Source organism: Aptenodytes patagonicus, chromosome 3 (assembly GCF_965638725.1).
Source record: "Aptenodytes patagonicus chromosome 3, bAptPat1.pri.cur, whole genome shotgun sequence".
NCBI classification, from domain to species: Eukaryota; Metazoa; Chordata; class Aves; order Sphenisciformes; family Spheniscidae; genus Aptenodytes; species Aptenodytes patagonicus.
In genome coordinates this window covers 108,093,215-108,117,250 of record NC_134951.1, presented here as the reverse complement: position 1 = coordinate 108,117,250, position 24,036 = coordinate 108,093,215, and the positions used below count along the sequence as shown (strand labels likewise).

At 41.0% G+C, this 24,036-nt stretch overlaps 1 protein-coding gene across 11 annotated transcripts in view; it reads left to right on the top strand.

The window, feature by feature from the left end:
* The window catches only part of ESRRG (estrogen related receptor gamma), a 410,058-nt gene that overhangs the window by 44,987 nt on the left and 341,035 nt on the right, over positions 1–24,036 (top strand). For 5 of the 11 annotated variants that reach the window (XM_076334574.1, XM_076334586.1, XM_076334587.1 and 2 more), the window contains exon 2: positions 8,877–8,922. The exons of the other annotated variants lie outside the window; for them this stretch is intronic. In XM_076334574.1, the coding sequence (XP_076190689.1) occupies positions 8,877–8,922 (46 nt within the window). The remainder of the gene's footprint in view (positions 1–8,876; positions 8,923–24,036) is intronic. 11 annotated transcript variants of the gene reach the window in all.

Sequence of the window (24,036 nt, the reverse complement as noted above, 5' to 3'; positions counted from 1 at the left end):
TCTGGAGCACCTGCTACACGGCTTGGGCTTGAGAGCCTGCTCTCTACCCGCTCACAGCAGCACTCCTCACCACACCGGCTCTCCTCAGCTTTGTCCTGCTCTCTCCCCTGCTCTCCATAGCTCGTACTTCTAACGTTGATGTGGTCCTGCTTGTTCTAATACTTGAGTGAAGAACGGGGTTTCCCCCGGTACGTAGGAACAAAGGTGATGCAAAGCTATATCAGTCATTGTGGTCATCTTAAAACCTTCACCATGGCATTCACGAGCAGACTTTAAATTTTTTAAAAAAGGTTTTATAGGGAAATTGTGAACCGGGGCAGTTTGCTGAAATCAGTCTATAGATCAGTGGTGGTCAGAAGCCAAATGGCAATTTGGTGTTCAGGAAGTGTAGGAAACAGCATTGCCACTTTACAGAGAAGGACCAAAAGAAACCTGAGAGACCCGAGGAACGCTCCTCCCTTTCTCCTGCTCCTGCTGCCTTTTGAGGATCTTTTGTACGCTTTTCCATGTGGTCGCTCCTGATGCCTAAGCATAGGGAAGGCTGTTAGAATTAGCTCTGTAGGCTGCATTTCAGGCATTGCCCTGGCAAGGGGCAATCCTAATGGAGGCTTTCAGAGGTAACAACTTCCAACAGGGAATTTTCTTTCCGTTCTGCCTTGGGAAGCATTAGCTTTTCCCAGAGTCTTGGTCTGTGCCAAGGGTATAATTTACATGGACTTTCCCTTTCCAAAAAGGTGTTAATGGCATGCTCCCTGTTAGAAGGATGCCATTAACAGCTACAGAAGAAGCTTATGTATTGGCTTCCCGTCTGGGTATTTATGCCTACGTTACCTGCCGGTCCCTTTACCGACGCATCATCCTCTTCCCTAACAGACTATATTCCTTAATACAGCCACACTGCGCCCTCCCCCCACCTTCCACATTAGTGCCGTGCGGGGTTTCCCCCAGGAACCGAGGCACCTCCCTATGTGCCCGGGCTGCAAACTGGGGCTTGACCACACCAGCGACATCTGCTCTTGCAGAACTGGGCAGGGCAAGGGCTGATTTTTTCCTCCTCGCTTTCCTTTGGTTGCCCCAAAATAGCCCTAATTAATTTTGTGGAGAGTTTAGTTTGCTCCCATGATGGGATTGCTCTTTGTGCGGATCTCTTGCATGCTATATTTAGGTATGGTTTTTGGAACACCATGTGACCCGAATCAGATAACTTCTGAACTACTAATCATGTCTTTGACACTGACTCCCTCCGTGGCTTTGGGGCATTTTACAGTTGTTTTCTTACATACAGAATGAAAACAGATATACTCATCTGCCTTGTAAAAGCTGCTGCCAGGGTTAACAAATATTTAAGACGTTGGTTTAAGCTAAATTTCTTTTTATTATTTCTACTGCAGTCATAGTTTTATTGTTTCGTAGATGTTGACGTTCAGAAAATTATTCTTTACCATCTTAGTTTTTCTTAATGGATGACCCTGTTTCACCATTTTAAAAGAAACAAACAAGTTTCTTCTGTGTTTGTAGATGAAAATAGGGCAGAGAGAAAAATCCTAAATGCCCTCATTTCCTGCCCCACACAACCTTTCTTCCTTTGTTTACTAGTTGGTCGATCCATGTAGATGAAAAGCCCAAAACGTTGACCTGCGCTATTTCCCCTTGCACTACCTATGTCCCTTTTCTTAACAGGGGAAGTTAGTTATCTGCTTGTTTTTTTCCTGATTCTTCAAGTTATGCAGCCTGACTTGTATCCTGTCATCATCCACTGCTCGAGGCCACTCAAGCCCTGGAGGAAGCCGAGCTCCCTTTGGCTCCGCATCCAGCATGGCTGGGGTTTGGAGCCTGTCATCCAGTTCAAGGCATCATCTCTTTGCTGCTCATGTCCATAATTGCCGCTTTCTGCGTCTTAGCTACTTCTGCAGGGAGCTGCGGTACTGGCATTTCTTTTGGCTTCACCTTTTTTTGCCCTGACCCCTTAAGGCCTTTTGATACGCAACTGGATCAAAAGGCCTTTTTGGCCTTCAGTAGTTGGAAAGGAGCTTGGTTTGACCAGGTAGTTAGATAAAGAGTAGGAGAAATTATGGGAATACTTCTCATTCTTTAGGAAGTAGTGGACAGAGAGGAAGAGAATCCTTCCTTGTTGCAAGGCAAATTTATTAAGTCTAATCAGAAATAGTAGCTTTTTTCCTTGTTTTTCTTTTTTTTTTTTAATTCCTTCAGAATGAAATCCTTTGCCCAGGTGCTTACTCTTTCCCTCCTACAATAGCAGTAAAAAGCAAAATAATACATATAACAAAAATCAGCTTTGAGAAGAAGGCAGATAATGAAATATCTACCAAGGACTCTGCAATACGTGTCTGTCAGAGAAAAAAAACATTCTTATATTTGAATCTCTGAAATGTAACTGCACCAGACTAGTTGGGGAAAATTTATTTGAAGATGTATTACGTTCCACGATCAAATGGAAAAAATGGCACCTGTCATCATATTTAGAAAACAGCTGGGTAACATGGCCAAATGCCATAGTCTCTTTTCACATGGCCTTTATGCTGAAATCATCCAAGCTCCATTCTCAGCAACTGGAGAAACCCTGTGCCTTTAAATGGTTACAGAAACATCTACTTAGGGGCCAGCTCTTATTGCAGCAAAGCCTGCTTCTGATGCTTCTAATTAGCGGTTAATGGATTATACTTTACTTTTATAACCAACCCAGCAGGCACTCTTCTTTAGTATTTTTCAGCTATTTTTGGTAGAAGGTATATGCAATTGCACTGCTCTTCATGCTTTCATTTTGAGCATGCAGAAAATATGAGAAATAAATTGCTATCAGATTACTTTAGCACTCAAATTCTTAATTTAAGTCCAATTAATAATTTCCTAAATTTTTCTTTTATCTAATATCTTAGAAAAACTGTAATGTGTTAGTTGCCCTATCTGATCTAGACTTTGATGCAGAACCTCCTAAAAACATACATGTTGTTAATTAAAATATTTATATACCCAGTGAAAAGCCTGGTTTTTTGTAAATTTGCAAACACAGCTCCAATATGTATTCATTTAGGAAAAAATATTTTTCCAGCTGAACACAGTACAGGTACATGCAGAAGCTTAGATGCTTCAGAAGTTAGATGGGCTTGTAGAAACTAATGATTTTTATGCTTACTTTGAATTAAAATAGCAATGAGATTAGTAGCATTAAAGATTTGCAATGCTATATATGTGTGCGCGCGCATATATATGTATATACACAATGTATATAGTATATGTGTGTCAGAGTACGTATACAAACCTGTGCATGTGCACATATATCTATGTTTAATAAAGAAATCCATTCACATAGGTTTTAATTGGAAGATTATACTATTTCCCCCTCAGGGAATTAATTTTGGTGCCAGTTTCTAGTGGGAAACCTAGCTCGCTGGTACTGCCTTTGAACCCGCTCTCTTCACTCAGGCCACACTTCCAGGACAAGGTCTAACATTGGTTAGGCTGGAACAGGAGGGGGAGCTCTCACTGCACCAGCCAGGAAAGGGGAGGACGAGGTACCCAAGCCAAGGAAAAGAGGGGGAGCGACCACCAGCTGCCGTCAGAAGCAGGTGAGATGCGCCCTCACTCTGCTCCCACTTACTGTGGTCCCTTCACCAAAGTGGAGAACTGGGCTTCTCCAGCCCTTACTCATGTCAGTTAAAAAAAAAAAAAAAAAGGTTTGGCTCAGGTGATAAGCAATTCCAGGTGATATTCACGGCTTGCAGCAAAGGAAGCGCCACTTGCAAGGCTCCCAGTTTGAAAGCACGTTTGTATTCTCATCCTGATGCAGCACCGCGCTTGCTAGCTACAGGATAGGCACTAAACTGGTGAGGTCGTGTTTGTTGAAGGCAGTGAGTTCCAAAATGCTGTCCAGAAAAAAATATGGAAACTGCTATTATTTTTACATAGTGAATACTAAAAAGAAGAAGAAAAGGAAAGGAAGAAAAAAGAAGGGATGGCTAGTGGTTGTTATGTGAACTAGCTCCCTCAGTGTGATGGGACAAGGGCAACTTACTTTCTGTCCTGGTTTTTGAGGGTTTGTGTTTTTCCCTCTGTCATATAACATCCTGGTAGAGGAGGAGGCTGGCTGTGCAGGAGTCAAAGAGTTGTCGTTCCCCTGTCCCTCACAGCCCCTGCCTGTGCTGTAGGTGTGGAGTAGAGGGTTGTCTGCTGAGCCAGGCCAGTCCCACCTCGTTCCGAGAGCAGATCCTCACCGTTTAATCCATTTCCCACTCCAGCTTTCTCAGGACAGTGCAGCAAGAGGCTACCCCTTGCTTGAAGCGAGGCCATAGTCAAGCCTCTCTGAAATTATTTCCTGTTTGCTCACTTGTAATCAGCTGAAGCTATTCTGACATGCTCAAATGTGCTGTTACATTTCCCTTAAGAAATAATGTGAAGATCAAGAGATTCCAGTATTAACCTTTTTTTCCCCCTAAAAAAAAGAGCCCTCTCCCCTTGAGTCTGGTAAAAGCTCTGCTTTCTCCCAAAGCTTCTGCAGAGGTAAAGTCCCTCGTTTTGCCTGCACTATCTCATCATAGTGCTTTACAAACTCAATTTGGGGTGTACAAGGCAGGAATAGCCTCCCTCCAACCTCTGTCTGAGGTGCCAGTCAAAGTATGTGGCTCCTTAGAGCTACATTTCTGACCTCCACACCAGAGTGGTGAAAGCAAGACTGAGACACCACCGAGTTCAATGATGGCATCCCGAGACCTGCATCAGCCAGAGCTCTGGGCTGACTTTTGCCCTCCTCAGTTTCATCCCTCAGCAGTTTGTGCCAGGGCAGGGTAAGCCAAGCTTTGCAGTAGGTGAGGTTATCAGGGAGAAGAACTTCATCCAGAAGAGTAATGCTCCTTCAAGCAGAGCTTGGTTTGAGTTCTCAGAAGGTCAGCATGGGAAGTTCCCCATAAAAGCTGAACTTTGATGTTGGCAGCCAAGACAGATTCAGAAGTTTTGGGAACATTTTTTTTTCTTCTTTTTAATTATATGAAATGCAGGAGACCTGTGAATAGGGTATTTTTAGATTACACATTCAAATATATAGTATCATAGTATGACAGCAAATTAAAATCCTTATCAAATCTTTTTTTTTTTTTTAAAGAAATGTACTGTAACTCATAGTGGAAAGTTAGATGAAGAGCAGTATGCCGCTCTGCACAGAAATTCTGCTCTTGCAACTAAATTAAACATCACTGGTTGCTCTCATTTAGATGAACCCTTTTGGAAGTTCCTTTTTTAAAGCTAGCGGATTGGACTTCTAATTTTAACTCTTATGGTTTATAATTAGAAACATTTCCAAACTTGTTTACAAACACCTGCACTTGACAGTGTGTGTCTGCAATTTTAGAAGGACTCGCTTGTCACTTCCAGTGGGGGCTGAGAGGGCATCTGAGTTCTTTGTGTTTGTACAGTTAGTTTCAGGACACTGGCACAAAAGTGCATTTTTTAAAATAAGGTTACAAATATGAGATGCTTTGTGAGGGGGTTGCATGCACCTTAATCAGCAAAGAGGTCTTATTGACTAGTTGTGCATTATTTCAAAGTCAGGAGGATTGTTAGTTAGCTGTCATTTGGAACAAGACTCAAACTGGCACCCAAAGGAGAAATTCCAGGAACTAATTTTAGCGGTTTGGTCTCTCAATTGGAGAAGATGGTTTACAGGTTTTCTGTATTTCTCTCTTCTTCAAACATACTACTTTCTTGCCAGCTGTCCTTCGAAGTTATTCAGAAAGAGTTTAAAATGACTTTTGAATAAATCGTTGAGTTGTTTTTTCATACGAAGTTAGAAGTAAGTTGCTGAACGTACAATGAAGCAACAGAGCATGGTTCTGCTTGAGCTTGAGTGGGACGGGTGTGTTACACAAGTCTGTATGCAACTTGTTTGCAATAGGGTTAATATCATACTATGTTACTCGTTGGTCAAGTATATAATCAAGTTAGAGGTAATCAAAATGCTTTATAAAAAAAAAATCATTTGGCTCCTCGTTATGCTCTTTACACCTGATTTTTAGCTGCATCACATAGGTTAACAATGTTGCTTATCAATTTCTAGTATAATAGGAAGCATTATCCTCGCTAAAAATTGATGTTGTGTGGGAGGGTGGCAGGAAGAACCCTCCAAATTTGCTTCAAGGGTATGGCTGAATCAGAGGTAGTCAAAGCAGACTTAAGCAGTAGTGGCATAAGGTGTCCTATTGATTGCTTTATGCTCTTGTTGTTACTAATTAGTAAGAAAAACTCCGGTTAATTAGACCAGCCTGTTTGGCTGTTGTGTCCTCTACTGGGAACCATGGTCAACCGTAGAGAAACTCCAATATAGGTGAGGATAAGGAGGCCACGGAGCAAAATGGGTTTTATTTTCCATTCTTTTGTTGTCCAAAAAAGCACTGACCTGGATCCAGATGAGGAATTCATGTTAATGTCAAAGGATCGTGTCCTCAGAGGTGCTTACTCACAATTTCAATGAGAGTTTATATGAGTGGAATTAGGCACCTAAATACCTTTGTGTATGCACAAAGTTAAACCTGTAGTCCGCAGCCTGCATCTTGTGCTTGACCCCTCTGCAGAGCACACAGCATATACTCACTGGGGGGCTCTTCCAAAGCAATTGCTTATAAGTAAACAAACAGATAATTAAATAAAGCTTTTGGAGTACAACATACAGGTCTGAAGAATTAGTTGTTTCCATCTGTAAAACAGCTGTGCCTCGTAGCTATATTCCTGAATTCCTTAATTCCTTTAAGGCAGTACGATTTTAACAAGCATTCACTTTCTATGGCAAACAGGCATTTATTTTTTTTTAAATTTACTTTTTAAACAAGTAGCCTAGCCAAAATTATGATGTTACTCAGATAGTTCACAGCATAATTTCTTAGCAAGTAGGGCTGCAATTAATAAATTGTGTTGCAAGCACATTAGGCTGTTACCATCTTTGAAAATAGCTTCAAACACACTTTACAAGCTCCAGTGTTGTCAGGGTCCTAGTTGATCAGAGTTAGAAATACCTGACGTGTTAGAAATTGCTCATGATTCAAATGTGACCATAGAAATTAGACTCAAGTGGAATTTCATACCATGTCTCGCTTAACTAGAAACTTCTATTTTATTGTCAATTCTATCTGGAGATAGCACTTTCCCAACTGAGGTACCAAGGGGAATGTCGCTTCATGCCAGTGTTATCAGTTTTCCTCTATTTTTGTTTGCTTGTGTCAGCTCTGTGCCCACTTTCCTAAGTGTTAATATGTAGAAATGTTTCCAAAAGGTTAGGGGAGGCTCAAAAGCAAGAACTATGCAAGTGTGGAAAGATCCACCTATCCAGCAGAGCCTCGAAAACATGCAAAAACCTCTTTGATGTCAGAAGTCTCGACTGACCGTTAAGTTAGTGACAAGCTTTCTCAGATGTACATGATAAGAAAGGAAGACCGCTATGGAATATTTGTGTAGTTATCTAACCTGCGTAAGCCTGACCGATTCTTTGGTCTGAATCTTTGGGTGAAGTGGAGTGTATGGTGTATGCGTGAAGCGATCCGTTCTCAGGATAATCTGCTTGGCTCCTGTAGGGAAAAACATGGAAAAATCTCTCTTGGTGCATTTAAAGGGATATTGTCTTCCCCAGAAAGTAGTAATTAAGATAAATGGAGGAGTCATGGAAAGAAGGAGAAAGGGCTTCAGAGTTCTGCTTTGGTTCTTTGCACAATAACTCTCACTTCAGGTAAAAATGTTACTCCTCGCAAAGAATCCCATGGTATGATTGAGTAGTTTGAGCCACAGCATGCACGGTATACCAGCGTGATTTAAGGATTGAGTTCATCTCCAGGTAGCTGGGCATATGAAGGTATATCATATACCATCATATACCATGAGAGGGGAAGCTCTGGGAGGCAATATCTGGTCGCGGTTAGAAATCAGCCATGGATGTAAGGTGACTGCTTGTATATTGCCAAAGGGAGTTAACATAGGTTCCCAACCCATGAAGTCCCAGCATCGAAGTTGTGGCTGCATCCCCAGGGCTGGAACACATTGCACATCCCTGAGATGCAGATCCTTTGCCCGCTTCTCCCATGGTACATAGGAACCAGTTTTTAAAAGTCCATAAATAGGTGTAAAACATGCATTTTCCATAGAAGTAATGAAGGTAAAGAGGACTGTGATTATTACTATGGCCTATTGCAAATTATCTGTAGCTTAAATTTTTGGAGTTTCTTATTAATGGTGCATATGCTTTATATGAGCAGCTGTTTGATATTTCTGAAGTAATCCCGTGCCATAAAAATATGTGTTTTTCCTTCTTAAAGAAACTGTTACATGCCAGTTGTACCCCAACTGAAGGGACCTAGAGCAAATGTGTATGAAGTGAAACTGCTTCAGGATAACCTGCCTTGGTTTAGGGGACAGTTGATGATAAATTTGTTTTCGTGACCTGTCTGCCAAGTATTTGTACACTAATTAGGTCCTATTTTGAGGGCAGAGTGTGTGAGCTTGTAGGAAACCCCTTGTACAGGATGGGAAGGGCAAGGGGATTTTTGTCCCTAGTGAATGCAAAACCCATCTTCTTTACATAGCATCACCTAAATGTGTGCATTATTTCTAAGTAGCGTATGAATCCCTTGGCTCATATGGAGGCACTTCTTAAATTGGCTCACGGGAGTAGCTGTAGCCAGCTAAGGTGCTCAAGAGTAGAGCGCTGGGGAAGAAACTGAACTGACTCAAAGCATAGTCATAGTTTTTAACTTTATATAACGTCTTTCGCAATATAGTAGAAAATTACCTTTATGACTAGTGGCAGGACCTTGTTGTATAAGTAATCCAGCCATGGCGCTGGTTGGTATCTCGCTTTTCACTTGAACCTCTCTGCGATGCAGGTCCTGGAGGAGTGAGTGCCTGGTGCAGTCTCTGCCTGGCTCCTTGGTAAGTCATTTGAGTCTATCTTTCTGTACAGTCACTTTCCAAACTGCTGAGCAAAAATAAGGAAATTTTTCATACAGTGCTTTAAAAGAGAGCTGCTAATCAATTTTTCTTATTTTATGCCCTGTGATTTTTACACCACCCCCACCAGCTGGTTAATCATGCAAAAGCTGAACACTTCATTAGCCAGAACATGTTTGCCCATGGGCATTTCTGTAGTAAATTAGTTCTTTCTATTTATACAGGTAAGTCATGGCCAAAAGTCTTTAAGGTGCCAAAGGTTAGGGTTCGAATTAATTCTTTTTCTGAGTTTTCAAGAGAACTAGGTTTAACTTTGCACGCTGTTGATTTGAAATTACTTTTGAATTAAAGAAAGCATGGATAAAAGAGCATTGTCAGGCTGTTCTGAAATACATTGCATCTTTCCGGATATCAAATTTGGCCTGTCTTAAAAAAAACCCCAAAAACCAAAACCACATGCGTGCACCCACCTGTGTATATATACATATATACACAATATCTGCATCTACATGCAGGGACTCTGCTTGTTTGAGTGGCACGTGGCATATTGACCAGTGTTTTTGCTTTCTTACTCTATGCCTTTTAAACTATTAATTGAAAATATGTGGTTTGTAGATGCTTTTTTCCCTCAAATCAAATGGTGCCCTCTGAAAGCCTAGTTTAGATCGACAATGAATTTAGCTTTCAGGCTTTGGCCATTGCAATATTGTTTGAATGCCACCATTTCCTGCAATCAATGTAATTTTATATCTACTTGGAATAGAAAGTCAAGACGGTGATTGCCTTAATTTAACTCAGTGTTGTATTCATTAAGGAGCTGATCCCAAATTCCTTTCAGATCAAAGTCTGTCTTGATTTCATTGGAACCTTTCGTCGCACAAGGTGTGCGGTAGCCTTCTAAAATGTTGTCATTGTGACTAGTGAATAAAAACTAAATGTGTTGCTAAATTTAGGCTGTTGCTCATGTCAGCTTCCTTTTCTAAATGACGGTAAGTGCATTCCATAAATAGTATGCCTCTTATGTTGTCATATCTCTTTGGCTTGCTTTGCAGTATTTTACAGGATATTTGCAAATGAATTTTGTGTTCAGTAGGCAGGGGATGAAAATAACACTACTCATTGGGACTCCATTAACCCACAGCTAATGAGGAACCATTTCAAAGGCTGGATGAGTGTAACTCAGATTAGCCTGCGTGCCAGGCTGCTCAGCTCCTGCTCAGGCTCGCGCCGTGCCATGCTCTCGCCGCGGTCTGGAGGGACAGAGCCCGGTGCAGCTCAGCTGGCACTCCGGCACAGACTTTTGTCAGTTAAGTTTTCTGTGCTTCAGTTCCCCTTTTGGAAGGTAGGAGAGAAGAGTGAGTGGGGGGTGTGTGTGTGTGTGTGTGTGTGTGTGTGTGCATGTGCGTAAATAGGTAACAGTGATCTTGACCTCCATAGTCAAGTGTTTTGAGATGTAATGAAATACTCTACAAACAGTATACTTGTGCTCGCTGGTTGATAGCATTGTTACTTGTAGAAAAGGGTACTACATGATGACAGTAAAGGTGGTCCAGACTGGCCCTTAATTAATTTTATTTTCAAAATCTATATTAGTGACTGTCATGAGGGCACCTGGGCACTTTACATCAATAAAATAATCAATTTAAAAAATGTGTAGACCAGAACTCTGTGTTCACTAACAAAACTCCTATTCCCTGTTACGACTAAAGGTCAGTCCAAGGCTGGCCAAGCAAGCAGGACTCACGTTTCTGCTCCTCGGCGCTTGCCAGACGCGACTCTGGCGGAACACCACCGGCAGCAGCTTCCAGATGCCCGCGGTCCCTGCGGAGAACGTCTTGCTGCTGGCCGATGCCTTGTTAACCCCCTGCAAGTCTCAAATTGGTTTCAGGACCGATGGAAAAGGTGGAGAAAGACTAGTTCGGAGGCCAGTCCCAGTTAAAATGTGACTTTGCCAGTTGCAAGCAGCCCGCTGAAGTGCAGGAAACAGGGACTTGGTGGAGCTGTGCTGCTGGAGTAGAGAGAGAGAGGCCTCCTTCTGAAGAACAGGCTAGAGGTCTCTTAACTGAAGAAACTTTATTGATGATAAATGTTACATTATGCAAGCTTAGCAAATTCTCTAGGAATATAATGCTTCCCTGTTTTTTCTTAACGTGTTAATATTTTATGATACCTGTGCATTAAGGGCCAGTTCCTACAATGTTTAAGTGAGTTTGGGCTGCTAAATTGCCTTTATGGACTTTTAAAAAAAAAGCTGCTGGTCACTACGGATTAGCTAAATTCCCAATCTCGCTTAACGTGCTGATGATATAAAATCAGCTTGTTTCTGTTTTTCATGCATTAAGTGAGCATATGTAATTAAATTAAATGTTGTTGCAAAGCTGCATTTTATTTATTTGTATTAGTACATTTGGGGCGGTAATCCCACTTTAATACATATCTAATTGTGCAAACAACACTGAAACTAGGAGTTCCTGGACACCGATGTAATTTTTTAAATGTGAAATGATAATATATTTTGATGTCTTGAAATCCAATTGAACTCAAGCTGAGCTTAAAAATCCAAGATCTGATTCAGGAGAATTCAGTCCCATCTGGCTGGTGGGTAGCAGGTGTGCAATGTGTGTGTGTAAGGGAGGGAGGTGATTGCAGGGAGTGAAATATTTCTCTTTTCCTGTAAAGCTTTAATTCCAGTTTAATGCTGTGGTCTAAGGTTCTCTGCAGTTTAAGTTCTTGTGTAATTACCAACATCTATTGTTGGTCTCCATTTCTAGACAACATAAGGGTGATGGTGATTGGCAGAAGCAAGTAAATGTACAGCATTGTGGAGAAATATGGTTTCTAATTCTTGAAGTTTTGATTTAATTTCTGATTACACCCAGAATGGTGTAATGCAAGGCTCTTCGTATGCGAGAGTGCGTTTTTACAAATTGATACATACGTGATCCTTGAAGACTGACTGAGAAAGGTTTCATTGCGGCGTTCGGTATCAAGGTCTTTTTGAGAGTTGTCGCATGTTCCCACAGCAACATAGAGAAGGTTTGTTTCATCTATTTATTTTTATAAAAGCAAGAAAATGTATTATGCAATTTCTATTTTCAGCAGATAATAGACATGTTCTACATTTTTGTATTACTGCGATTATAATGAAGGAGGTTTCTTCAATCTTTAAAAGTATTTTAACAATCTATTGGATACTTAAGCAACTCTACTGGCCCCACTTTATACCTTGCAACCTTCAGAAACTTGTGCCAGCCATTCTCGTTTTCCTCTTTCTCCTTCCCTTTCTTCATCTTTTGATCGAGTACTGCCAGTTACCCTCTGCCTGGGAGCTTTTTACTTAGGAGGTTTAAGAACCTGCTCTTCCTTGACTTTTGGCATTAGCTATCAAGTCAGCACCCTTTTACACTCCTATCAACTCTCCCTCTTCCAACTTTTAAATATTTCCTGTTCCTTTTATTTGTCTTCACTGCTATATAACTTTGTGTTGGAAAGTCTTTCGGCACATGTGGTTTTTATGGGAGTTGGCACGCAGAGCACTACTTACTTAACAAAATAAGTAAGCAAACAATCATACTTCTTTTCTAGTTTTTAACTTCACACGACTACAGTAGATGACACTTTGCTACTGTATTTCACAGGGTTTTTTCATGGTGAACTGACTTAATTTCTAACGTAGAGTGGAGCTGGTGCTGTGTTGCTAAGGGAAGTCCATCTGGTTTGACAGACAAAATGATAAGTGTTTCTCTGGACATCCCTGTAAAGATCTCCCTTTTATTTGTTTGCTTTATGAAGTCAAATGGAAGAGGTCACCCCCTTTGACAGAGCAAATTCTTTTTTTCTAGCAATAGGGCTTTGCATGAAAACATTTTTTATTAAGCAAGTCATCCATACTGCACCGTAGGCTGTTTGAGTGTAACAGTATGTTACAGTCTGCAAAGTTAATGCAGTTAATATTCAACTGAACTTTTGGGGGGTTGCTAATCCCTTAGGCAGGCTTAGCAGAAAGGGCAAACGTATTTATAGCACTTTGAATCAGACTGCAGTGAACAAGTAAGAGTATGTGTTATACCATGCAAATGTTACACAATTTCAGGAAAGCTCGGTGCATAATCATCTTTTAATAGTACTTAAGTTGGTGAAATATCTCGTCTGTAAGCAACAGAATTGTTGGTTCAGTGGACAACAGGTCTGTTAAAATGAGACTCTGTGAAAGGTCTTGAGATTCCTGTTCTGGTGATAAATTCTGTAAGTTCTGAACAGATTTATGGGCTGTTTAATTAGGAGCTAACTGTATTCTTTAAGCTCTGTCATTTGTATTATTCCCTAATAGGATTTCATTGGACTTTGTCACATATCTGACTATGACTGAGCGTGTGCAGGGCTGTCAGTAGCCTATTCCATATAGACCATGGTCTCTTACTATCTTTGTAGAAGTAAAAAGATCATTCCTGAATGATCCTTCCTCCGGAGTGGAAGTGTGACGCTGGGTAGAGTTTGCTTTGGTTAGAGCCGTGGGCGCACTGGGCAAAAGAAGCAAGAGTTAAGTCACGAGTTGTGGGAAGTTCACAGAGAAGCTGAATTGCTCAGGCTGAGAATGTCCAAGAAAGAGGGTCACGTTTCCGTGAGACAGAAACTCTCCATATTTATGTCACGGGCAAAACTTGCATTGAGTGTAAAGTTATATGGAAAAGCACATGAAGGCCCTGTAATGCTACCAACCCATCAGGAGCCAGAGAAAAAGAAATTACGATCTTGGATTTTCCACAGAATTTGATTGTGTGGACTTTTTAGTCCAATAAACAAGAGGTCCATCAACTGGTAGTCAACAAAAAGTAATTCGTACATTTTTTTAGTTTTATTTTGAGAGAGAGATTAATACAATTGCTAACAGCTGTAGTCTGTATGGTAGATTTTTAAGGTGAACTTCTGGTGCCATACAAACACCAGGCCTGGCAAAGTGGCCATTCTATACCAATTAAGACTTTTTAATATATTTTACATTTTGGCTATTCCATTTTTTCTGGATATTAAATGTTGGAATGAGCGACTCCAACATGGAACTTGACCTCAAAGGGGGCTCGGGTGCCTGAATTTATGCATGTACTCAAGTAATTTATTGATTTGCCACCTTACCTGCACCCGCTCCCCTCCTTTTCCTTTTGTTCTTTGTGAACCACATTGGCCATTCATAGTCCTTCAGGAAAAAAAGTCCTACAAAATAATTGATGTGTCAGAATTGTTAGAAAAAATGCAAATATGTTGATAAAGATTTTCAAATCTTTCTATTTATTATATTTTCAGTTAAAAATAAAATGACTGAATACCAGAGTAAGTTAAAATTTTGTATTGGAGTTGTTTATATCTGAAGTACCAGAAAATAACTAGTTTATTATATGCAAAATTTCAAATTCCAGAATATATTAAAGTATTAGCTCAAAGGTCAAAAGCCTCTCCCAAGGAAGGAAGGAAATTAGAAAGGAATTTGGGCTAATCAGGTTAAGACCCAGTAGGTCTGTAATGGGTGCACAGGGACGATGTGGCTGACACTGATGTGGGTTTCTTTGGTTCCTCATCCTGAATGTCCCCAGCTCGTCATTCGATCAGCTTCCATGCAAATCCTAAGCAAGATTCAACCTTATGCCTCGGTATCTATAACGAGACTCCATAACATTTCTGTCATTTTATTAAACAGTAATACAGACATCCATAGTAAACACCTAACTTCACAGAGTATGCTGGCGAAGGTGTGCTGGATCTTAGCTACACATCCTGCAGCCATCTTGGAGCTTAGAAATAAATGAAACCATCCGCAGTTTTATTGGGAAAACAAAGAGTTAACTCTCCGGTGATGTTAACTGTGATAAAAGGGGTGTGTGTGTGTGTCTGTGTGTTACTGTGCTGTACTCCATACATTTATGAGCTCTTTTTATAGTAGCATTCCCAGGAGCAGTCCAGGTCCAATCAGGACTGGTATGCCATTGTGCGAGGTGTTGTTCTAATTCATGTGTAAATGTGGAGTGGTTGCTGCCCTGAGGATATTACAGTGAAATTACAAACAGGATAAAAAATAGTAGGAGGTGTGGAGGAGAAGGAGGGCAGCTGCAGCGAGGTGCACTTGTCTCGTTGGGGTTGCAGTATGTACAGCCTGATACCAAATGATGGGCATTTCATTTATTTATAAGTCTGCTGCCTTCAAAACAATTAGCCTCATTGTCTTTCGTTTGTGTCAGTTATTTAAACAGAAATGTAGAAAGTACGAAATGAATCGCTCCCGAGATCCTTCTAGCCTCCTGTTCTGTCTCTAGCAATGACCAACCCCAGGTGCCTCAAGGAAAGTTGTAAGAGCCTCACAATGGGCAGACATGGGATAATCTTCTCTCTACACGTTCTCATCCTAATCTTTCATTATTAGGGATTAATTTAAGCTTTGAAGCATGAGGTTTAAAAAAAATACATTTGTTGTTCCCCCTCCTCCACTGTCAACCTTGTTTAAAGTATGAAATATCCTCCCAAGCCTGTGATCTGAGCTGTTCTCGGGGTAATCCTACCTGCTCCTTGGTGTGCTGACCAAATTTGCAGCTTGGGAACTACCGTGGTGGTTTTGCTTGCTCAGATGCCAGAAGGCACTGGTAGATCCTTTTCTGCAGGGAGGTGGGCGAAGGCAGAAGCATGTTGAGCAGTTATGGCCTGGGTGTTCCCATGTCACCCTATGTCAAAGCTGTGGTGCTGTGGCTGGATCTCGCCCCTTTTTTTTAAGATTTTAGTGGCTAATTTGCAGTAAAGCACAATAGGAAATAACCATAAATAAATCTGGGAACCTTTGTATTAATTTCTTTCGCTAGCTGTGTACATATGAGCAGCTTGCCATTTGCATATGTGAATCTTGTCATAACAATTTCGGGAAGTGATTTGTTAATAATCAAGTTCTCAGAACAGCTCTAAATCAGTAATTGATGTAGGTCTGGATAAAGCAAGCCTTCCGCCTGCCTATTTTGTGGAGCATTTTTGGCAAGTTTCAAGCTAGCGTGAAAACTAGCCATCAGAATAAAATTTAGGACAGCTGGGATGCTTTGCAGTGAAGACTTTTGGCTCCACAGTTCAAATAATCACAATAGCAGCTCAATTTAGCCTTTGGCTGGATAGGTTTGGCAGGGCACAATGAAAAATAATTATTTCATGGCCTGCTTATTTGTCCCTTAACAAATAAACTCTCTGACCTATTCAGGCTTATGTAAATATGCTGCCGTATGTGGGGTTGTAGAACACTGTCATGTCCCCATTTGGAAATATGTTTTATTTCACCCTCATGTTACAAACTTTTTTTGAGAGTTCTGTTTGGGAAGCAAAGAAGGGGATAGGAGGTATTGGATACTGAAGCCCAGACAGCCAGGCACAGAGTCTAAAAAGCCATCTAACAGTCTTCTCTCTGAAAACTCGTCCATTAGTATGCAGTGTTTTCACTGCTGTAATAATAAGAGCAATCATGATTCGAACAAGTCCGTCTCTTCACAGCCTTCCCACGCGGGATGGAGAATGACAGCTCCTAAAGCATTTGGATATTTGCCTGAATGTATGCTGCTTAGCTAAACCACGGTTCAACTTGCTCTCCATCTTATGGCTTCCTGGATATCCTTCTCAATTGTTTCAGTGACAGCTTAAAATGTGAGACTTGGAGGGGGGAGATAAAAGCTTAGCGAAAGGCTTTTTGTGTGTGTATTTAAGGGAAGTTTTATTATACCTGATGATGGAGAGACATGCCACGCTATTTTCTGTTCCTACGATTTTAGTATTTGCACTTTCTGTTGTACTGGCAGCAGCCAATCCATAACGTTGTCCTTCTGTTTCCCACTCTGGAGGGGGAAAATACACAGAAGAATACAGACTGGTGGTTTTGTCTTCTGGCACCACCATTTTGGTTCTGAAACAGTAAAAGAAAGCCTTTTTCCCGATGATCCAAAAGATGTCTCTAGAACATCTGCCTTTACACACTCATGCACGTACGCACACACACGTGCACGCACACATGCACAGGCTCTCGCTAAGGTGGCTATGATCTGTTTTTAATAGTGGCACTTCTTCTCAAAGTGTCATTTAAAAAAACATCAGCAGTCATGTCATGCATCGGGATGAATTTCTAAATGTAAATGAGATTCTCTCAGTAATTTATTTACATTTGTTTTCAGCACAACAAATGAGACATCACGTAGCTTCATAATTTCCCATGACCGAGTCACCAGCATGAGGTGTGTAATTTACCCTGATTTAAGATGCTTATCTAGAGGTTCTTGCAACAATACCTGGTGGGCTTTTTTTATACTACTTTTTGCTGGCTTTTAACCCATCTACTTCACCTCCTTCTCTGTTTTTCAGTTGAAAAAGAAGTATAAATGTGTCTGCTTCTTGAGGCCTTTTTTCAGTGGAGCTGAGAGGGATGGCTTTATTGCCTTGTTTTGTATATTATTTTCCTTGCTGTTTCCTTCTCATTTGGTAAAAATCATAGCAGGCTTCCAGAACATATCTTGATTTACAGTCTGATGATGCAGGAAGGAAATGCTGATTGTGGACATTTCTGATGGAAAAATGTTCGTCTAGACATGAAGCATGAATGGGAAGCGTCGTGCAGTCGTTGGGTCTCCCCTTTTTTCAGCTGAAATACTAAATCTTAGGCCTGCCTGGTCTTGGCTCTGCTACTGACTTAGAGTTTCTGATCTGCCTGTGGCTGAAGTGATACTTACATCGAGAGGGGATGTGAACGCCAATTTTCAAATAATGTGGACACAGTCATGTACTACAAAACTCATTTATTTTAAGCCTGTAGTTGGAACATTTAGATGTCTAACTACTTGCTTGAGTATTTCAGATAGGTAGATGATTAAAGGTGCAATGTACCATGCATACAATTTTGTTCCTCTTATCTTGCAGTCTCAGTTAAGGCTTGACTAAAAATCAGGGCAATAGCTTTTGCTATTTTACAGGGTAACAACACAGGAGAACTGTGAGATTTGATGAAAGTTACTGGTAGTTCAGCAGCAGTACAAAATGCTATGCTATATAATTATGCTGTGGCAGTAGTTTGGGATGTTATCGTGCAAAAATACTGTACATCTTTATGGAGGTCTGCAGGGTTAAGCGTATGTGGGTATTCTTTCCTTCACTGAGAGGAAGCATGACATTTGTTTGTGTTCATTCCCAAAGCAAAATTCAATGTCTTCCTTTAAACTGCATAAGCAGATTCCAAAAAGAATAGATTTGGACTGGTTTTTAATGTGCCTTGTACGTATTAGGACCCAGTTCAGATTTAAGTTTTGGCCTGCTGGCCATTTCCTTAACGTTGCATGGATCTAGCACTAAATTATGCTGATGGCCTGTCTATCACCAAATTATTTACAGAACTGCAGTTAAACTATAGAAATCTTCCAGACAAGCAGTGGTCTGGGCAAATTATTTCATCAAAGTTATTTTCCGTAGTATACTTAAGCAAAAGCTTACAGGAACAACATGAATCTTTTTTGGTATGTGATTATGCATATGTGGTAACAGCCCCCTTTTTAGAACTAGCTAGCTTTCTACCTGGGAAAACAGAAGGAAACCATGATATGAAAATTAGTGATCTCTGCGTTTTCCTCAGTTTGAAGCAAAAGTTTTATGTTATGGAAGCGCAGGACTCGCGCCAGCAGTAGGATGGCCATTTCTGCACACTGTCAGCTCGTTCAAGGTCTTGGGACTTTTTTTTTTTTCCATGGACTTATAACTGCACACCTCTGTGCACTTGTAAAATCAGGTACTGTACAAGCACATCAGCTGGCTTTACTAGTTCGTGGTCACTGTCCACTTTTACAGGGAAGTACATTCGCGTTTCTGAAGGCAGTATAGACTTTTACTGCGTTACCCCCATCTAGCAAGATTTGAGCTGCTGTGTGATTATGAAATGTACAAAGAGAATATAAATCCTAAAAGCAGCCCTAACTTCCTATTATAATTGGCAACCTTTCAAACTCCGTTCCAGAGTTTAGAAATATAGTCAGGGTAGAACATCTATATTTGGGTTTATATGTAATGGTTATGCCTACTGGTTCACTTGGAAAAATGTTGGCATAGATCACTATTTAAGGACTCTGGATGCAGTGTTTATGTTTAGCTCAGTGTTTTTTATCACTGCATATTTTCTTTTAGTATTCCATTTTAACATGTTTGCACTAGGACAAGAATGTCTTCCCAGCCTCTGCACGGTTGTCCACTTTGTTTAATGAATATAGAAATTCAGGTTTTAAACTGACTCCCATGCATAAATTCTGCTGGGAAAGCAGGTGCTTAAAAATCTGTGTTTTCCAGGCCTATCTCCACCCATATCTTTAGGGTAACACTCAGCCACGTGTAGATGGCAGACTCGAACGGGACCTCTGCACTCAGGGCTCGGATGTTGAAAACCTTACGTGTGTGAGGAAGGACAGCAGCCGCAGGAACGCGTGAGAGCTAAAGGTCTTTGCAAACTGAACATTTGATTTAACCTGATCTCCGTCCGGCATTGGACTGTGTCGTTACGTGAGGACTACGCAGACCTGGGGAACCCACTCTGCAGCTCTCAGCTGGGTGGACTCAATCCGGGCACAGGAGAGGTGGGACTGCAATAGCTGGGGTTTCATCACGTTGTTTGAGGATTATTTTTTTTTTAATTGGCAGGATGTGAATGTTTGTGAAAGTTGGATCTCCTTTACTCATGATCCTTAGCAGATGCAAGTCTGATTAAGAGCCCCCTTAATTTAGAAATGCTCTTAAAGACAGGAAGATACTTAAAGCTGGCTTTGTCAACAAAATGGAGGAGCTATGCTCTTGGGGCCCATTAACAGTGGTGCCAAGATGGCTACCGCTGCACAAATACTGGGAATTAAGTTTCTAAAAAACCCAAGAAGCTCCAAATTGTATATCTCACAAGTTCTTTACTTCCCCAGTTGTAATCCATATCTCACTTATTGCTAGAGTCAACAGTCTAATAGTAACAAAAAATACAACCTTTCATCATCTATTGATTTTCAGTCTTTAAAAACTGACAATAAGCTATTTTTTGTCCAATTTCTCAATAAATAGGAACATTTATTGGTTTTTCAGTTTTATTGTATTACATTAGAATATATTTTACAGTATATAGTTTGTAACATAGCATCAGGAGACATGTTTACGTTCAGCAAGTAACTTTTGAAACTGCATAGCTCAACTGAGATATGTAAACAAATTTGTAATACTAGTTTAATTTAGATTACAATGCAGAATACTCAGGCTTGAGCTCATTTTTCTATTTATTTCATTAATGATCCTCTAACTAATGGAGGAGAATTGCCGTAAAAAATAATTACAGTAGAACATTGGTAAAGGTGAACACCTACTTTATTCCCTATCTGAGGGAGAGGGAGGAATTTTGTAGTTAAGTAAGCATCACAATATCTGGGTTTATTTCCTAGAAATCTGCCACAGACAATGTTGGGCAAGTCATAAATTCTGTCTGTGTGATGCTGTGTGTCAAACCATGTGGCATGAACATCTTCTTTCTCAGTGACCTCTGTTACCTTCTCTCTCCTTTTAAAAAAGGAGACAAACTGGAATGTGATTTAGCTGTGGTAGACCTTGGGATGTGGATCCCGAGTTGCCTCCCCACCACAACCTGCCTTCACAGTCGAAGATTACCTGGTGGGTTTTTTCCTTTCCAGAACCTGTCAGGTGACACTGAAGATCAACAGTTGCCTCTTGCTTACTCTTGTGATGAGAAATGGCAATTTGATGATATTTTTATCCCTGCTGTAGAAGCAGTTTAAGCATTATTTTTTTTTTTTTTTAATTAAGAAGCAGTTAATTTTTCTTCTGGTGACATTCAGCCCCACAGCCAAAGACAATAAGGTCTCAGTTGTTTCCATCCTACCACCAGAAAAGTGGAGGTGCCACTGCTGAGGTGGGGATGTACAAAGCAACCTCTGCTTTAAACCAGCTGTGCCACTGCACCTCCAGTACTGGCCTTTGCAGACCCAAGTGGTTCTTCTGCTTCGTGGCTATCAAAGTGATCATTCTGGCAGGCTTCTCTGATGAAACATTTCACCTAGGTCATGAAACATTTTCCTGTACACTACGGACACAGAGACAGTTCTGGCTTATGTTTCATAACCATTGCACGGTAAGCAGAGAGAGAACCATTTGGGCAAAAGACTTCATTTTTGGTGAATTGGGTGCGATTGTGCAAGGCATGGGCTCTTGCTCATAAGCTGCTGTGGATCTTGCTGTCATCTCTGCCTCACAGGATCTGACGCACAAGGAGTTAACAGATATCCAGTGACCAAAGCCATTTATATTTCCCTTTATATACAGAAGTGAAGTGGAGCATGTAAAATTGGAAAGCAGAACCAAACCTGAAATTCTCTAACTTTATGACTAGTGTGTGTTATTTTCCCATGATCTTTAATTACATTCTGTTCTGGAGGGGAGAGAGGGGGGGATGCTAATCTGGTGCACCAACTGGGGGAAAAACAAACTGTTTTACAGTGGGAGTCTAGATGACAGCACACAGCAAATGCAAAATTTGACATTCATGTGAAAGTGAGCTAAGCAAGACCAATAGAAGAGAGCCAAAATGACTGCAGCAAGAGGAATACAAGTGGTTTAAAGAAACCACGGTTTCTCTATTTATTGAAATACCACAGCTGACCTTTAAGGTGGCGGTGATACGATGCAGATTTTGTAGGGCAGCACCGGGAGAGATGGCTGTTATAAAGGGAATGCGTGATTTGATTCAGGTTCATGAGAAGCTAGGTTTAGAAGAGGATTGCCCTTCCCTCTTTGAATTTACAATATAGTGGGGTACGTCTCATTGCACTGAATGGAATGATGCTATTTTCAGGACTGCTGTTTGCTGTGCTTGCTAATGAATTTCCAAGGGATGTTTGAGCCTAGATATTTACTGTAGAGATGCTTTCAGTCAGTTGGAAGAGATGTGACTGAATGTGAAGCTTAGTTCTGTGTACATACAATCCTGCTCTCTGTGATTCTGCCTTAAGTTGTATATTCAATATCAGTCTGCAGTAGTAAATAATTTGTAGGAGTCCAGCTGTGACTTAAGGCTTCTCTACAAACAGCATCCAGGGTACAAAGTCATGTGATACCCTTTTTCTTCTCTCACTGGATAAAACAGCCTTTAAAAAACTATTCCTACTTCCAGTCAAAACATTAAAGCCGACGAACTGGGTGGACGCTTTTGCTGGGGTATAGCAAAAATGGTCTCTGCCCTGTTCTTTGGTTCTGATGTCGTCTTCATCCCCTTGGCTGAGAGCTGGGTCACAGCACACTGCTGTGCTCTCCTGCACCACGGGGGCTGAGTTTCTGTGCACAAGTGAATGTCTTTGCTAAACAGCTTGACTTAGCAGCATTATACGCTTGCAAGGTGTAACTATTTATTGGAGTAAAGGGTGAGCGGCCTATTTAAAAACAAATTCCCAGTGCATTCTAGTGTCACATTTGAAAGGCAATGGAGAGTCTGACCTAAAGGTATCCTGTGTAAATAAAGGTTTAGGCACAGGTCTTACCTTGTTGCTCCACTCTTTTTTTTTTTCCCCCTCCCCCCTTCTTTTTTTTTTTTTCCCCCTTCATGTTCATTAGCCTACTATTCAAATGTCAGTGACAAGTTTTGTCTTGGTGGATAGCATGTTCCAAAGGACCTAAGTTCTGCTCTGGGAGGAGGACCAGGGCAACTATGATGTGTGCCAGTTTAACACCTTTGAGTAGCATGTGAGGGCATCTCTCCTGCTCCCCAGCGGTGCTAAGCCGTGAATTGAATAATCATGGAGCCAACAGGGCAGTACATCTTATACCTCTCTGCACCAGCTGTGACTGGTGTGGATCCCTGGGGTGATACCGAGGATGAAATGAACTCTTGTGTGCTCCGATGTGTCGATTATGAGCAGATCATCACTCGACTTCCATGTTGTTATCACATTCTGGGCAGTTTACCTCTACCCCCAGGAACAGTTGTAATAGTGAGCTTTAATCTGGATTCCAATTTTAAATCTAACTTTTATGTGAAGCCTTAGGAAAAAAAAAAGTTAAATTGTGCTTTGAAAAAGAAAATAAGTGAAAGGTGGAATGAGAGGGTATAGAATAATCAGGATGCTTTCTTTTCTAGCATCTACCAAAGAGAAAAAAAGGAACATACTATGGATCCTCTCCTCTTGCTCATTGTTTTTTGATCCAGCCCATTACACCACCTTCAATCATTTCCTATCAGCTCTGTCACTCAGAGGCCAGACTTCACTCCCATACCTTTTAGCACCTCACTGGCTCAGGGCATTCCCTCGGGGCATCCTCTACAATTGCTACTTCTTACCGCTCTCAGCTGGAGAAAGCACACTGCACTTGGGCATCAAAGCCCAACATCACACTTAAGCCATACAAAGGCCGCTTGAGATCATTTACATTTTTCATTAGCCTTCTAAAGTAGCTGCTTAAAAGGTACAGTGGCTTTCCTAGCTGCTTGAACTCCTTTGGAAGGCTGTCATTTTGGATCACTAGTCCACCAGTGGCCTATAATTGTTATGCAAAACATTGCACAAACATAACATAACTAATTGCACAATTAAGATTGCTTTCTCCTCATCATCCCATTCATCATACTCCTCATCCACACCTATAGTCAGCATCTGGCATTAACAAAGGCAATATTTGTCGCATTAATACATTCCTTTTGTAGTGAAAACGCCTTCTGTATATCCCTTTGTTACTTAAGGGTCCTGTCAGCGTGTTCAGTAAGCCTGAAAATGGTATTTAGAAAGTCTTGTAGTGGACATCCCTTTTTCAAATGTTTAATGGGAGTGTAATACAGTGGTACTCCCGGATAAAAATGCAGCAACTCTCAGAGCTCAGAAAAGGGACCTAATACAGATCAGCAAAGGATCCCCCCTTTTCTTAACAACGTTGAAGTAAGTAATACAGTGTTTTGTTACTTTTTAAAATCGGCGGCAAATAATGCAGGATAGCTTTTCTTCACAGGGGACATTTCAAGGTCATGAGTCCTGTTAGCCTGACGTAAGACGCATAATCAGTTCATTCTGGTAGTCCTCACCA